This window comes from Miniopterus natalensis, chromosome 15, assembly GCF_054644295.1.
Source record: "Miniopterus natalensis isolate mMinNat1 chromosome 15, mMinNat1.hap1, whole genome shotgun sequence".
NCBI classification, from domain to species: domain Eukaryota; kingdom Metazoa; phylum Chordata; class Mammalia; order Chiroptera; family Miniopteridae; genus Miniopterus; species Miniopterus natalensis.
Window position 1 is genome coordinate 28,098,001 of NC_142095.1, and position 17,657 is coordinate 28,115,657.

At 48.6% G+C, this 17,657-nt stretch overlaps 1 protein-coding gene across 1 annotated transcript in view; it reads left to right on the plus strand.

Annotated features, from left to right (window-relative positions):
• The window catches only part of CLSTN2 (calsyntenin 2), a 492,496-nt gene that overhangs the window by 410,809 nt on the left and 64,030 nt on the right, over positions 1-17,657 (plus strand). Inside the window, exons 6-8 of the mRNA XM_087824962.1 lie at positions 1,148-1,333; positions 10,120-10,368; positions 12,448-12,569. Of these exons, the coding sequence (XP_087681088.1) occupies positions 1,148-1,333; positions 10,120-10,368; positions 12,448-12,569 (557 nt within the window). The remainder of the gene's footprint in view (positions 1-1,147; positions 1,334-10,119; positions 10,369-12,447; positions 12,570-17,657) is intronic.

The window sequence follows — 17,657 nt, forward strand, 5'->3', positions numbered from 1 at the left end:
AGTGGCAGATGTGATGTTCCTAAAAACTCTTTTTGTGCCTGATTTCTCCCCAGGGAGGGCCTTGCTCCTCTAGCCACAGGGTGACTAGAGGAATGAAAACTCTGCTAAGGCTGCCTCCACTGACTTTCCTTCATTATTTATTTGTTTCTTTATTTGCACCTCTTCTAAAAAAAGATTTCAAGTAGAATTTCTCATCAAAGATAACCACCAAAATATCTAGATGAGAAAGAAATGCCTGCAGTGCCGGCAGAATCAAGGGAATAGATACCAAGGATGTCTTGGGCTTCTACAACGGAAGAGGCTTCCAGAAGGAGGCGCTGTGAGGCACCTCTGGCTAGAAGAAGCAGGAGCCTCAAGAACTGGAGCTGTAGGGTTCACGCTGAGGCCCCATTTTAATTGTAATTTTATTCCTCTCCAGTGCTTTCTTGTCCCCAAATTATTTTTCTGTTAAAAAACAGTGAGGACCATTGGCCTTGCATAAGTGGGCCACAGTCCTGAATGTTTGGGAAAGAACCCTTGCACCCTGCCTCGTGATCTCATATAATCCTTAAACCACCATTCTGTGTTCTGTTTTATAACAAGACATGTGCATTCCTAAAAATCACCACACTAGCCAAAATGGGGAAAGTGGGGCAAGGAGCACAGGTGACACATAAAAAAGAGTGAAAGGAAAAAACATCAGCACAGTTTTACATGGTTAAACGGGGAAGAAACATATAGGAGCTACAATAAATATGGCACTTTACCTTGAAAGGCCTGGCCTTTGCTCGTGGAAGCGGACATGGGAAGGGTTGTGGCTAGTGTGTCACTGTGACCAGGTGGAAGACTGGTGGTCTGAGTGGGGTGGAAAGCTGTCACCACAGGCTCCTAACACAAGGTGAGCCGGGTAGCTGGCAGATGTTTGAGATGTGTACGTGTGCACATGCTGTGCATTCCTAATGGCTCACTTCAGCTGGGCGCAGCTCCCTGCATTCACCTAGTATTTCTCGGGGAGGCAGTTTTGCATAAGCAAATGTGAAATTCCTGTGGCCCTCAAGTGATTCCCTCATCTATCAGTTGTGTTGGAACAAATTCACATATTCGAAACAAGTGTCATCGCAGAACTGGCTGCACCTGATCTACCTGAATCCTTTCCTTGGTTCTTCAGACTGGACCAAGCGGATCGAGTACCAGCCTGGCTCGGGGAGTGTGCCCCTGTTCCCCGGCATCCACCTGGAGACGTGCGATGGGGCCGTGTCCTCCATCCAGATCACCACAGAGCTGCAGACCAATTACATCGGGAAGGGATGTGACCGGGAGACCTACTCGGAGAAATCCCTTCAGAAATTATGTGGTAGGTTTTTCCCCTGTGGGGATTTTCTTTAATTAATTGCTCTTAAAAGATATACAAAGCATATTTTATTATATTATGAGAGAATCAGCCCTTTCCACCGCATTGATCTATGTAACTCCTGGATGAATGTTAAGTTTATTTAGTATGGTGAAAGGGTCAGAGGGCACAGCCGTAGGCATCAGGCACACCTGGTCAGGTCAGACCCCACCATTTACCCATTGTGTGGCTGTGGGCAAGGGAGCTGGAAAAGCCTCTATTCTCCCTCGGGGTAAAATAGGGATTGATGGCGCAGTGTGTTTATGAGCACCTGGCACAGGGCCTGAGGAAATGCCGGTTTCCTTCCACTGTGTTGGTTTATAGAGACACCTGACCAGGGCTCATATGAAGGGTGCTATCAGGCACTTGAGGAAAGGTTGGTCTCCTCCCTATGGGACCAGCTACATAGTTTGCAGGGCCTGGTGCAAATGAAAATGTGGAACCCTTGTTCAAAAAATCATGAAGAATTTTAATAATAAGCCCACAAAGCATTAAACCAAGCTGGGGGCTCTGTGCAACTGCTTGGGTCACATGCCGGTAAAGCCCGGCCTGGCTGCCCACGTCAAGGAAGAAGGGACTGGGGGCGAGGGGGGAGGTGGGCAAAGTGAAGGTGTCCAAGTGGGGGTGCTGCATGAGGAAACTTAGCTTTATTGAGCACCTACTTAGTGCAGCCTGCCAGATTTTCACATCATTACTTTATTTAATCCTCTCCACTGTGGGAAGGGTGTTATTCATCCAGCTTTAAAGATGAAACATTGGAAGCTTAGAAGGAACAGGACTTGTTCAAGGTCACACAGAAAGAAAGTGACCGAGCCAGAACTCGAAGGTGGGCCTATCAGAAGGAAAGTCTCTTTAGCTTGGAATCTGTGATGCCAGGCCAGGCCTTGGGAGCTAGAATGTGAATCGGTCACGTCAGCCTGTAGAATGGGAGGGCGCTCAGCATGGCGACAATGGTCCCATAGACGTGGTAAACGTGACCGCAGCTGTGTGGATGGGCCTCCTTCATCCCCATGGAATATATTTTATTTCTTCTTTGCTCTCTTCAGAAATACTCAGGAACTCATGCTTGACTGCAGCAGTGCTGTGGGGAACTTAGTCTTGCACTGGGCCTGTGTTTGGGGGTAACTACATTTCCAAAAGGGAAAGGGGCTCCTGAACACACAGTCTAGCCTGCCGTCCCCTCCTGGTGGTCCCTCCGCCACCGTCTTTGGAAATTTCCCCCCCTCAACATTGTACCCCCCACACACCTTCATCCACACTGCTGGCTGCCCAAAGAACAAAGTGAAACTTTTAGAACTGAATGTGAAATAGGCCCTGCTTGGGTGTCACCATGTTCCATTCATTATGTCACCGGGCCAGCAAGGAAGGCCTGTGGGAACGCAGACTTCTCCAGAATGATGCAGCTGAGCAGGGAAATCACCACACCGCCAACATCCCAAACAGCTCTTGCAAAAATGGATAGAAGGGGCCCGCAATATTCAGAAAACTGCCTCCAGCCCTCTCCCCCACTCTGTGTGAGAGAAGCCATCCCACACGACATCTTACTTGAATGAATATCCCATCTCGCTTCCCATACTCCTAAATTATGAGTCCACTAGACCCCCACACCACCCTGTGGGTTACAGCCATTTTCTAAACTCCTCCAGGTTGCCAGGAGATGATGGAATCAGCTTGTTAAAGATCAGATGGGCCCAAGGGCACACACTTGTGATTTGATTTTGAATGTTGCTGGGAGAAATGAGGAGATATGGAGAGTGAGAAGGATTTTCTGCGGGAAGAAACTTTAGAACAAAATTGCATCTGGTGTTAACATGGCTCATTCCTCTGGGCTGCCAGCTCGCCTTGCAGGAGGGCAGGTTAATTCAGTCAGGAAAGCAGTTTCCCCCAAGGTGCAGGCAAGATTACCTGGTGCTCGGAGAGACTCTTTGTCGAGAGACATCTGTGTGCCTTTCTGGTGACCTTCCCCATAGTGCCACCCTCCGCACTGATGGGAATTCTGCCTGAGGAGCCCTGATGGGCAGGGCCACCCCAGCCTCCGAGCCTGAATATTCCGGGTCTGAATCTTGAACTCCACTGAGGCAGAGCTCAGGGAAAAAGGGCAGAAGCCACTGAGAGTGACTCAGATACGCAGCTGGTGTGGGGCCGCACCTCCTCGCACCGGGAGCCTCGGGGTAATGCCTCCCTCCTGGGGGATCCGAGGTTCTGCAGGCAAGCCTCTGTGTGTTTTCAGTGGCCGGTAGGCAAATTTCTTGCGGGGTTTCTCAACCAGGGAACTGCCATGACAACTTAAGCCTCAGCGTTCATGCATTTTTTATTCTACAAATCTTTATTGACTTTGGGTGGAAACAGGGAGACCAATTAGGATGTTATCGCCATAGTCTAAGGGAGAAATAATGAGTTCTGACCCAGGGGAGTGGCAGTGGGGATGAATTTAAGACAGAGTTAGGATGCAAAGTTGGCAAGATGTAATGATTCATTAGCTGTCAGGAGTGAGGCAGAAGGAACCTCAGCTGGCTCTGGGATGAGCACCTAGCTGGGCGAGGATGCCTCCTGTGAGAGCGAGGAATCCAGGGCGAGCGCCAGGCTCGGGGGCAACGATCACAGTCACCTGCGGAGCACCCAGGTGCACATGCCCAGCTCTAGCCTTACCCCCGACCCTCCTGCAGACCTGCCTCCGCCCTGCCCATCCGTCGTCATAGCCCATTTCCTCCCGATGTTCTGCCTCTTTCGGCCAGAAGACCGCCCTTATCCCCACGCCTGGCTTGTGCCCACCCCTAAGCCTTCGTCCGTGTTTCTTCCTGCGAGGATGCTCTCCCCCCTCATCATTCTAAGCCCTTCCCGTTAGCCAGTGTCCTCCTGCCCTCGGTGCTCACTGGGGCTGCAGCCCTGGGGTGCTTCCTGGGTGCCTTTGAATGCCTGCATCTCTTCTGTGATGCTGGAGTCGTGCAGCGACCCAGGCAGGGGTGTCTCCTCCCAGGGGCTTGTGCATGTCTGGTCAATGCCACCTGCTTGCTCCCCCTGAAGCATTAGCTCCATGAGGAGCAGCGGTAGACTCCCATTCAAGGGGGAGTCGGGCAATAACTGGCACAAATTCTGCTGTCGGGAAGCACCTGACAGGTGCAGCAGCACTTGAAACGGCCTCTGATTCCAGTGACTTGCTGGACGGCAGGCACACTGCTGCCTGAGGTGTGTACACTGAGACACTTCCACTCGGCCTTGGAATAAAACCAATCAGGGCCCTGAACGCATGTCCCCTTCAGCTCCTGGGGCTGGACATAGCCAAAGAAGGACCCCCTTCTGCCCTTGCTTTACATAAAGCCAGGGGTCTTGGAGAAGTTGGGCAAACTGCTTATCCTTTCCTCTTAATTCAGAAATTTAAGATGAAGGCCTCTGCCGTCTCAGTACCTGGCTTTCCAGAGGTGACGTGTCACAGAACTGCCTTGGGTATGAAATGCATGGCGAGACCCTCGGTCAGACCTCTTGGCCAAATTAAATTTGCCATTAACAGCAGCCCAAGAAAAGGCCTGCTTCGATGACCTTAAGTCACTACATATTACAGTAAACAGAAAAGTAGTTGTGACGCAAATGCCTTCATAGCCCCAGACCAGAGGCTGATCCTCCTCAGGACCACAGGCTGCCGGCAGCTAGCTGCCCCTCTGGCATAGGTCACCCCATCAGCTGTTTGGTATGTGGAGTCGTGAACCGCGAGGACAGGTCTTGTTGAAGGAAAGGCCACAGAATAAGAGCATGCTATTAAATCAAGTGATGGATCTGTCAGAGCAGCTCAGATCACTAGACATTAAGTTGTCCTCAGAATTTATACACTTGTGAGCCAGGAGATTTTCATAGAGATTCATTCATTCAAGTATTTATTAATTTAACAAATATTTGTGGAGTGTCAGAATGCTGTGTCTCTTGAGACTCTACAGAAGGTAAGACCACTTAACAGTTCAGTCTCCAGGGGAAGACAGACACATCGAAAAAGTTTAAGTCCTTGGTTTTTGCTACACTGTGCAGCCTGACAGAGCTGTCCTCACCAAGGATCACGGATAGAGATTTTATACCCTCAGAATAGCCCAGCGACAGGAAGCTATGGTCAGTTTCTCCAGCAGACTCCTAAAAAGCTGGAGCTTCAGGGGACTAGTATTAGTCCCCTAGTCATAGCCAGTGCTTCCATTCCCAGAGAACTGACATGGGCCTCTTACTTTGAAGAAAATTGGTGCATGCCTGTTGGGAATCAGATTAAATCATTAATCATACACCAGCAAAAAGCTGCACACACTGACTCATGGGTGACAGTGAGCAGTGAGCTCCTCTCCGGGTATGCCTATTTCTTTGAGTTATTTTTTTATTCAGTGGCCATATGGCATGTCCTACTGCCCTGGGGAGAAAGTTTTGGCCTACAGTGACCTTGCCCAGGCTGGTCAGCTACTAGGTATCTACGGTCCTGCCCCAGGAACCTGGCTGACCACCCCTCATCCAAAGCCCAGCTTGCTTTACCCGAGATTCAAGTTTCTGATTTTAAGGCGTTGGAGGAACCCTCTTGTCCAGGAGTCCTGAAGTAGAATGATAGTCTGATTATAGAAACAATAGGGTTTGGGCTCCTGAAAGGACGTCAGAAATTCCTCCATGTCCATGCTGGAGGTGTGCAGATGGAGAAATAGGAATTACAGCTGCTAATGTCAGTCACTTACTTGGATCATGGGTCCGGGTAGCAGGTTATGCTGTAGTAACAGATAACCCCCCAAAATCTCATTGTCTTAAAATAACAAAGGTCTGTTTATCATTCTTCCCACTTGTCCTTCTTGGGTTGACCATGGCTCTGTTCCATGTTGACTTCCCACTGGGATCAGGCTAAAAGAACAGCCTTTACTAGAACATTGTTTCTCTCATGGCACATAGAAGACACACATGGTGAACCATGGACTGGCTCTCAAAGCTTCTGCCTTGATATGATACATGTCACTTGCATTCACATTTCATTGGTCAGAGCAGGTCACATGACCAAGTGATATCAGCTGATTTTTGGAGGAATTAGCTCAAGGAGACAAAGAGCATCTTAAAGTCAAGATGGAAACTGCCACCCTGCAGGACTGCCGGGGGACTGCAGGGCTCAGAGAAGCATGTTGAGGACAGAATGCACTCTACTACTAATAGGATGTTTGTGAAGAGAGCCTCCCTGCTTCCTCTGAGACTCTCTACCACTAGACTGCTCCACCCACCAAAAATGAAAGACTTTCTCCTGGGTCCCTAAAGGTAGGGTCCATTTCTGTCTAGTTTATTGCTGCATTCTCACTGCAGTACTGGAATAACTTAGATATCGCACAAATGTTTATTGAAATAATATGGAGATGATACTGCCAGTTGTGAGAATACTCTGTAGGACGAGGCCTCTGTCCTTGACAATGGTTCTTCTCCCCTGAGACCTTCTTGCTTGTCCCATCCCTTCCCATGATGTGGTGGGCCATGAGGAGTCATGTCAATCACCATTGGCACAGTCCCACCTGGAAGTGCTAAGGACACTTCCCCGTCACCAAAACCATCCAGAGCAGAATGCAAACCCTTCAGTTAGGAAGTCCAGACAGTGACAACTGCCCCCAGGCTCATTTGGGTTCTCACACCACAGTGTACCCTCATTCATCCCCATTTTTACCTAATGGCTGGCTCAGAGAGACTTCCCCACCCTGAGAGGGCTCAGGGACCTTGAACCAGACCTCACCTCTGGTTCCCACCCCACTCCCATCCCACCACCACCACTTTCCAGCTGCAGCTGCTGTGCCCCAGGCCAGTGTGACCTCTCAGCTGGGTCTCAGAGACTTTGTGAAGAAGTCCCAAGGAGCATCTTAACCACACCCTAATGTGGAGACAATGCCACACCATCTTTGCAAGTGATGTATCTGTTTACTCACTGCTCTCCATGGAATCCCTTGGGGAGAAGAGAGAGGACAACTTTTGGAGAAGGCAAATCTCTTTATTTGTTTAAACACACTGAGAAATGAAATACAAGCTGTTGAGTTCATGGAAATCTGAACCATCTGGTTAAATGCAGCTTGATGCTTCCCTGTGGCAACATCTGTGGATGCTGCAGGGTGGCCGGCTGCTCCCCTCACCAGGGAAAACAAGGGGGCTTTGCTTTGATGGCTTTGCGAGGTCACATGCTGTCTTCAACCTGCCTTTCTGTAGACAGCAGCCTCTAGCCGGGTCCCCGGACTGGGCTGTGCTTGGCAGGACACTCTACTGTGTGGTAGAAAGAACATTAGCTAGGAGACTGAGAGCTGAGCCTGCACTAACCAGCTGTGTGGCTGTGTGATCTTGGTTCTTTCCCCTCCCGGGACCTCAGTTTGTAAAATGTGCAGGAGGTTCCAAGATTTCCCTCCAGGTTCATTGGGGTGATGCAGTGAGGAGCTCTCAGGGGAGAGGAAAAAACTGGAAAGTCCTAATGATGGGCCCACTCCCTAGCTGGTTGTGATCCTGGGCTCACTGAGCTTCAGGTTTCTTATCTGCAAACTGGAACCATAATAGTATTCACCACATAGCTGAGTGACTAAGAAAAAGCACTGAAGTTCTTAATTCAGGCCTGGCACTAGATAGGAGAAAAGGCAGTTATACACATTAGTGGAGTGTCTGGTGTGTATCCGACAGGGTACCAACCAAAAACTCTTGGAAATATGCACGTAAGTAATGCAGTCAATTCTGCCCACATTTGCCCTTGATATTCATTAGCTACAAGGTGATCATGAACTGGGAGACCAAACCCTTCCACTCTCTCAGATCCTGCAGTTCCTAGAGACCTCTCCGAGGTGAGCCCCTTACAGTGCTAAACAGAGCATATTTTTCACAGAGCATAACCTTCCATTGCATGCCAAGGGGTGCTCAGCCTTAGACCCGCTGATCTGTTCCAGGGCTGGAGGCAAAACTGGTTGAGTTGAACATTTTCAAAGAGGCGTATTGGTTTCCAATACTGCACTTTCCTGGGGGACTTTCAAGGGCCATTTTAACTGTAGGAGATGTTTGTGGTGGCGGGCTTTGGAATCCGATCCCTAGCTGAGATGAGGCTCTGATATACAGAATTCAGAAGGCCAGTGATCCTTGACAAATGGCGGGTAATACACCCAACTACTGTCCATTAAACCCATCAGCATTCACAACTACCTGGTCAGTCCTGAGCCAGGAGACAGCCCCACACCCGTGGCCCCAGCACCGAGCTCACCTTAGACTCCCTGGCTCTTATTTCCTGACAGTATCGGGAAACCCCTAGCCCTCTCCTTCCCTGAGTAGCTGAACTTTGCTCCTTGTGGAAGGTAAGGATGTGGAGAACATAACCGTGTGGCAGCACTAGAATTCAGTGGCAAGTCAGTGGAGGCCCAAGGATGCTCCCAGCTGGGGCATCCGGTCTTCTCTGCAGGGCCAGCCCTTCCCACTCACCTCAGCTCCACCCTCCACAAAGTTGCAGGTGTGATTCTCCTAAGACGCAAATCTGCCCATGACGCTCCTACTGCTCCAGGTGAAGTCCCCAAGCATTAGGCTGGACTCGCAGTGGTAAGAGAAATAGTGATAATAATAACACTGTTATAGCTACCGTGGAGCGAACATTCCCCTCATGGTGAGCATGCTGCTGCGTTTCTTATTCAGTCCTCACAGCACCGTGGGAAGGGAGATGCTATAAAAGGAGGTGGAACGTCAGAAAGGTTAAGTGACTTGCACACAGTGACAAGGCTACAAGTCATGCTGCCAGGTGTCAAATTCAAGTTCGGCCTGCTTCAGGACTCAACCACTGTACCATTTGGCCTAAACAAATGGTTGTTAAAAGGGGGAAGAAAGTGTGGTGAGTACAAAGTGGCTTCCACTCCTCATGGGATCAGGACCTAGAACTTTCCTTCATCACAGCCCTGATCACACTGTGTCACAGTTGTCTGTTGACTTGTTGGTCCTGGGCTCCTCCAGGTCAGGGACGGTGCTGATTCTCCTTTACATCACCAGCACCTGCCAGGGGGCTTGGCATCTTGTCCGTGCTCAGAGAATGGCCGACAGGTTAATGGATGGATGAGTGCATGAATGAATCCATTGATCCCAGTCAAACCCTGGCTTTCCCCAGGAACCTTGCCTGCTAATGGAAGTCCCCAGGGTGACCCCATTTCCCTAAATTCCTCCAGCACATTTTCTTTGCATAATAGCTTATTGCACTTTGTCTTGCCACATGCAACACTTTTCTGTGTAACTACTGATGCCTCCCAAGCTGACCGTAGCATTGCAGGAACAGGAAAGGTATTTGGCCTTTATTTTTCCAAGTCACCTAGCTCAGGGCTGGGACAGACCTCTGAGTAAGTACACTGAGTACTGCTGACCCTTGAACAATGTGGGGGTTAGGGGTGCTGACCCCCAGTGCACTCAAAAATTTGTGTGTAATTTTTGACTCCCCAAAAACCTAACTACGGATGACTGGAAACCTTACCAATAATATAAACAGCTGATTGACACATAATTTGTACATTATATGTATTAATATTGTGTTCTTACAATAAAGTAAGCTAGCAAAAAGAAAATGTTATTAAGAAAACCTTAAGGAAGAGAAGATACATTTACTGTATTTATTGAAAAAAAATCCATATAAAAGTGGACCCATGCAGCTCAAATCGGTGTCCTTTAAGGGTCGCCTGTAGTTTATCCTGACCTAGGAGTAGAAAACAGCAGGCGAGGCCACGCAGCCCCTGAGGAATGACCCTGTGTGTCTCTGTTGCGTGTCCCTGCAGGAGCCTCCTCTGGCATCATCGACCTCTTGCCGTCCCCCAGCACTGCCACCAACTGGACCGCGGGGCTGCTGGTGGACAGCAGTGAGATGATCTTCAAGTTTGACGGCAGACAGGGTGCCAAGATCCCTGATGGGATCGTGCCCAAGAACTTGACGGACCAGTTCACCATCACCATGTGGATGAAACACGGCCCCAGCCCGGGCGTGAGGGCCGAGAAGGAAACCGTCCTCTGCAACTCAGATAAAACCGGTGAGTCTCCAGCCCGGCCCTTCGGCCACTGCCTGTGATGTCCCAGCAGGTTAGGCAGAGGCACAGCCACCGACGCTGTGAGAGGGGCCCTGCGAAAAGATTCTGGTCTCTGGTTTTCTGGCTGCGGATTCCTGGGCTCAGGCAGAGCAGGACCAGGGAGAGGGGAAAAGTGGACGGGCAGACACAGAATGCAGAGGCCGGCTCTAGGATTGGTGGTTTTCAACTGGGTGCTTCAGAACCCCAGCCTCCCAGGAGTAACTCGAGGCTGCTATTCGTGAAATGGGTGGAGGTGCACCCTTACTTCAAACAAAGCAGCTCCACCTTCATTACATTATATACAAGGGTGGACAAAAGTAGGTTTACAGTGATTTGTATGAAAAAAGACAGGTAGGTTGTGATTATAACAATAGCTTCTTCTTTAACTGTTTCGTGTACTCACAACTGTAAACCTACTTTTGCCCACCGTTGTGTAGTAAGACTTTTAAAAGTTTATCTTCAATGAAAGGGCCCTGCCGGTTTAAATGAGCAGTTTGAATATCAGTGCCATCGTAACAGTGATGGTTAACATGTGTTAGGCATTTTCAACATGCCCCTGTGCGAGGCACCTCACAGCTTGGTGGTTCAAAGCTCCCCACCGCTTATTGGCTATGTGGCCTAAGCTGTTTAACCCCTCTGTGCCTCACTTTCCTGTCTATAAAATGGGCATTATAGTATTATCTACCTTGTAAGGTTTTGTGAGGGTTAAATGACTTAGCGTATATATAGTGCTTTAGAACAGTGCCTGGCATATAGGAGTGCAATCTGTGTTAACTGTAACTCTTCTACCCAGTGTCTCACATCCCCAGCAACAATTTCATAAAAGCATTGCGGTGGTTCCCATTTTAAAGTTAAGGAAACATCCCTGGCAGGTTAAGTAACTTGTCCCAGTAACGATCAGAACTGGAATGTGAGCTTAGAGCTGGCTAATTCCAATCCTGTGCTTGTTGTTACACCCCACTTGCAACACACACACACACACACAGACACACTCTGATATCTTATGTAAAGTTTGCAACTCCATCTTAAACTGTAATTTCACAATTTCCTATTTCAAATGCTACTTTTGTTAAATTACCCAAAATAAATAACCACAGCAATGAGAAGACAGTATAGAAGAATGACTGACAGCTCAGACTCTGCCGATGGACAAAGTTCCTAAGGTGTGACCTTTGATGAGCTGCTAATCTCTCTGAGCTTGTTTCCCCTGGTCACCTGCTCACTCACCCATCATTGTTGGGGGAGCATGTGCCTTGTGGAAGATTTCTGTGTGGGCTTCTATATCGTAAATGTGAGTTCTCTGAGTATTGGTCAGAAGACTCCTCCTCCCCACCCAATGGGTGTTATCTGGCAGCTACAGGATGTCATGGCTGGGATCCAGGACATGAAATTTCCTAAGTAGGAAAGGAAATTTCTATATCACAAATGGGAAAAGTCCCATCCATTGTCTGTGCATGGAAGAGAGAGGTTCAGAAAGTGAGAACTCCATGTAATGTTGGAAAATCAATCTGTCCCCTCCTACCAGCAACTAAAAGTGCAGCAACTCCCCCTCGCTGCACAGAGATCTGAGAAGGAAATATGCTCTGTGGTCCCCCTTGTCAAGCCTGATAAAATAAAAGCCCGGAACTTAAGGAGAAACCAACTATGTTATAGGATCCCAGAGTGAATGATGTGATTGTCAGAGAGCTCCCTGAACTCTCCCAGAAGCATTTGTATCAAAATAAACAAACAAATAAAAGCCTGTTAACCTAAATAATTTTTATCTGGGGTCTGACACAGCATCTGAGCATGGGTTAGGTTGGTATTTAAGGCCCAAATGGTATCTTAGCAGAAGTGTTGCTCTGGGCTTTCTTGAATCTTCTTGCATTTCAGTGAGCTTCACCATGTATGTTCTAAAACATTCCTCAGAACCAATGGTAAAAGAGGGGCTGGAATGCCAGTGTCCTTTGAGGTGTGCTAAGTGATGTAGTGGGAATACTCTTTTGCTGAGACTGACACTGACACAGGAATTCTCTCACCCCCAAACCCCCTTCCTGTTTCCAGAAATGAACCGGCATCACTACGCCCTGTATGTGCACAACTGCCGCCTGGTCTTCCTCTTGAGGAAGGACTTCGACCAGGCGGACACCTTCCGCCCAGCCGAGTTCCACTGGAAGCTGGACCAGGTAAGCATGCATCTGGCATGTCACCCCGGTCACCCCTTTGCAGGGGTGGGTGTTGTGCTCCAGTGATGATGGCAGAGGGTAGGCACCTCAGGGTTCTGGTCACTTGATGATTTTTGGAAGAATTAGCTCAGGGAGACAAAGAGCATCTTAAAGTCAGGATGGAAACTGCCACCTTACAGACCAGTTGGAGGTGGGGAGGGCCACACTCTCAGCTGGGACCCCACAGGATCAGTGGACCTGCCAACACTCACCTTATCCATCTGCTCTGCATTGAGCTCATGGGTAGCTGGTTCTCTTGATCCCAGGCTCAGTTTATCATCTTTGTTAGCACATCTGTGTGTCATAAATGCTCTGTGTCTCCTCTTTGGTGCTCTGCTGGCTCCTTTGGATGACGGTGCAGCTTTGCTTTTGGTGGCTCAGGTTGAGAAAAGGGACCCGAGGCCTTTGAAGTAGGCAGTGACACTGCACTGTAAGCAATGCATGCTCTTGTCTGAAGTGCAAAAATCTATGACTCACTCCAGAGCCTCATGACTTGTGATCACAAGGACCACTGTGGCACACTTGTCAATGACAAATGAAGTGTCTCATTTGAATCAAAAGCTGTGAAGTGTCTGTTTCCGACATTTGCCGAGCTGAGACTGTGGAGGCGGCACTCACTTCTCTGGTGGCTGTTCCACTGAAGAGGTAGTCTGTGCCGCGAGCTTGGAGTTGGCCTTCAGTGAGACTTGAAGTGTGGGGTGTGAGTTTTTAAAGGTGATTTTAAATGATCAAGAAGGAGAGTGCCCACAGGCAGGGAAGGAGAGTGCAGAATGGGTCTGCTTAAGGAAGCAGGCAAAAGGATGCTCACTCTATGGCCTTCCTGCCTGGGCCCCAGCAACTCCTTTGGCTTTTTTTCTGCCCCACCCACATCCTGAGTGCTCTGGGGACCTCAGTCTCCTTTTCTCCCTCCAAAATCCGTCGTGTGTGCATCCTGCCTCACCTTGTCTAGGGCTGAATGTTCCATAACCTGTTCCCTTCTCTCTCTTTGTTCCCCGCATCTTTCCCACCCTCTCCGGGTACCACTGTAGCTCCCAGGCCCCCAGTGGGGCTGACCGCAGAGGGTGTTACTGGGAAGCATTCCAGGAGGAATCCATTTACTTTGAGATGAGAACGATTGCTGCCCCCTTTTACCTACACAGAAGTATAGACATACGCTCTTTAAAAGAAAGATTCATTAACCTCGGGGAACCTCTCAGTGGTGGAACATCAGATAACATGACAAGGTCCAGGATGCCAAGCTGTTGGGAAAGTTGCTTAAGGGAGCCCAGTGTCAACTGACTGATCCATTCCCAATGAATTCCATTTTGCTGGATGCTGGGGTTTTGGAAATAAGGCATCTGATTAGTGTACCCTTCTCTGAACTGGAAATTCAGGGTCTTGCAGAAGTTATCAAATCCTGACATTTATTTGATGTCCCAGCAACCTCTTAGTTACCTTCTAAAGTGCCATGTGGCTTATGTGAGATATTTTTAAATACATAATATGAACTGAGGTGAATTAAAATAAATTCCATATTGTGAGGGGTTTTAATAAGAACACTGCTATACTGCCTGAGATATTTAAGGATGCCCTGCAGCGTTTTCTAAGATGGGATTGAGATGCCCTGATATAGGCAAATGAAGTCACAGGGTTTGAAAATAAAACTAAGTGAGGAAGGAATTCTGGTTCTACAGATAGAGATATGGTGAATCCAGGAATTCTGAAATCTGTTCCCAAAGTGGTGAATTGAAGGAGGCCTGAGATCCACTGAAACGCTCCAAACTATTGCCAGACATGCTGTGCGTGTGAGCTCATCCAGGGATCAGCAGCTAAATCAGGAACCTCTTCTCTCTAGAAGTTTCCAGGATAATGGGGCAAACAATACATACACAGACAGTTTTCAATCTTACACAGTATGTGCTGGGCCAGAAGGCAGGGGGCCAGGTTGGGGGAGTCTGTGGGAGCCCATTCTGGGGCTTCTGACATGGGCCTGGAGACAAGGGCCTGGAAAAGCCCCCAGGAGGGGCAGCTGCTTACTGGGGGAGCAAGCACTTAACAGATGCTGTTCGTGGGCAATGAAACCAGAGCATGAAATGCAGGGTGGTTTCCACATAGCTCTTTAGGAGTTGCCCACGGAGTAAGGCAGTTGGCACAGAGAAGCTGCATGCTTCCAGCGCCCAGCCCCTTAGCCCCACACCTCAGAGAGCCTTCGCCAGGGTGGGTGGACTGCCAGGTCAATCCATCAGCAGGCAGCTCCTGGAAATGCCCCTGACAATACAGTGCACCTCACTAAAGGGATCCTAATGATGAGGAGAATGTCATTTTAATGGGATTTTTACTTATGATCTGCTAATGCAAATCCCTGGAGCCGGCTGTTAATCATGTACAAACCCAGATGAGAGCAGAGGAGAATGCCCAGCTGCCGGCTCACGCAGAAAAGGTTTATTAATTTGCAGTCCCTCCCAGCTTTAATATTATTTGGATACGGTTGACTCAGTGTTGCGAATTCTAATGATCTTCCCTTTGGACTTGCTGGTGCTTAGAGGGAAACCTGCTGGAGTTTTACAGTGTGTTTCAGTTATTGGGATGCACAGCTTGAGTAACAGCTTCAAGTGACCAGCACGAGGCAGGTGCTCCCAGCTCATATGAGGAAAAAAATATACATCTATGAAAAATTGCAGTGAATACACGATGCAGAAGTGGGGTTCATTCAGGTGGCCATTACCTTCTTCTTGCCAGGATTTGTAACAGGCACCAGGGAGAGGGAAGAAGACAAGCCCCTGCCCTGGGAAGCACACAACCCAGCCCCAGCCAGGTTATGGACCAGCAGAACATCCTCCTGCGAGAGTGCAGACTATAGTAATTACGGGCAGGGAGAAGCAGCCAAACGGAGTGAAGAGGCCTCACTGGGTGAAGGCTGGTCCCCACTGCGGATGAAGCCACCACAGGGCTCCAGCCACACAGGAATCCAGGCCTGGTGCTGCACCTCCAGTTCTTCAGAAATTGGAAATCAGATTTTTATGTGATATCTCTCAATTTTTGATATTTTTCTCATTTAAAAACATATATCATCAGACCAAACAAATGTCTACAGTATACCTTAATACTCTGGTCACAAGTTTGAGACAACTGATAAAAAACAGATAAAATAAAACCACTGTTATTTTGACACAGGGAAAACTACGCCCTAACAGGTCTATATGAGAAGTTTGGATCTTCTTAAGGAGGCCCACTTGTGCTTTGTAAATACCTCCTGTTCCCCTAGCCCCTGTCCCACCCCCCAATAAGGAATGCTGGCTTTCCAGTGGTGACGCCAGGGGTGGGGCATGTCAGTCCCCACCATCCCCTCACCACACCCAGTTGGAAGAGGCAGGTACAAGTAGGGCAGAGTCCCCTAGACCTAGGGCTCTGGTGTTGATGGTGGTCTTCCTTCCCCTTAGGGAAATAAGAGAGTAAGTCACAGGATCAGTTCCCCCAGGAACAAATGACAGCTAGGATTTGAGCCACATGCTCACACTTGTCTTGGGCCATCAAGTCCATTCTACTTGCCTGCGATTTGAAAGCTCCTGGAAAAGGCTGCAAGTGAATAAATCCTTTATTCTTGGTGAGGAAAGAGTGTTAGGATGATGCAGTCAGTTTACTCGCATCTGCTCTTTCAGCCACACCGGGAGTCAAATGGGTTAGTTCAATCATTATTATAGCCAAGTGAAGTGCCAAGGAGTTAATTGGAAAATGGTCAGTCCAGTCCAGACCAGTCATCTTAATGAGCAAAATAATTGGGCATTGTCAGCACTCTAATTCTGCTGTTAAAGACTAACTCTTGGATAACGTTGCCATGTTTCCTCCAATGCAGTGACACCACCCTGCTCACTGGCCTGCCCTGCACACTAGCCTTCAGGGAGACTGCTTTCCTCTAGGAACCTGTGTCCTAAACAGAGGAGAAGACTGTCCACAATCTCTTTTTTCTCTCCTTTAGGCAGAACACCTGCTTTTTTAAAGATGCCAACTTGCAGGATGGTTCTAAATGAATAATGGATGTGGAGAGTCACCGATACAGTGACTCTCACTTCTTGATTTCTCTACAATACATAAGTAAGGGCCCCTGACATGACAAGCCCTCACATCTATCAGAGTCCCTCTCCCTCCTCTTTCCATCTCCATGAGCTTCCAGACATTTGGGGGCAGGTGGCTTCCATGGCTTCATGGTGTTGGCAGAGGAGGGTCTCAGACCCATACAGGACACTTAGTCCTCTGGGCTCAGGACTGTGCAGTGACTGGACCTTCTGCTGCCTGGGAAGGAGACTGCTCACATGGTTAGCTCATTGGTTCCATTTTCTTTATAGAGGGTGCCAACCCATTGCCTTAGCCATGTCCTCTCCACCTCGAAGTCCCTTTCTCGGCAGCCTTTTATCATGCCCATATCTGCTGATCACCTCTATGCCATGACTCCTCTCCTGGGCTCCCCAGGGTCCTCTGTTAGCTATTGTGATAGACAAAATAATGACTCCCAAAAATATCTACATCCTAATCTCTGAAACCTGGCAATATGTTACCTTACATGACCAAAGGGTCTTTACAGACGTGACTGAATTAAAGATCCTGAGATAAGGATCCTCCAGGATTATCCAGGTGGACCCAATGAAATCACAAGGGTACTTATAGGAGGGAGGCAGAAGAGCTGGAGTTAGAGATATGGCAATGGAAGCAGGTTGATATAGAGCCATGAGCCAAGGACTGTGACAGTCTCTATGAGCTGGAATAAAAGACAAAGAAACAGATTCGATACCTTGATTTTAGCCCAGTGAAACTCATGTCAGATTTATGACTTCCAGAATTGTAAGATAGTAAGTGTGTGTTGTTTTAAGCCACAGAGTTTCAGGTAACTTGTTACAGCAGCCATCGGAAACTCATACATAACTCATGAGACTTGAGGAGGCCTGGAGCTGCCTCAGGCTTGTAGATCCAGCCACATCCCAACTCCAAGCAGCTTATTGAGAAGACCTAGGTTAGGCAGGCCCCCTGACTCACCCCCGTGTGTGGTTGCCTCTGCTGCAGGTGCTACAGGTTGGA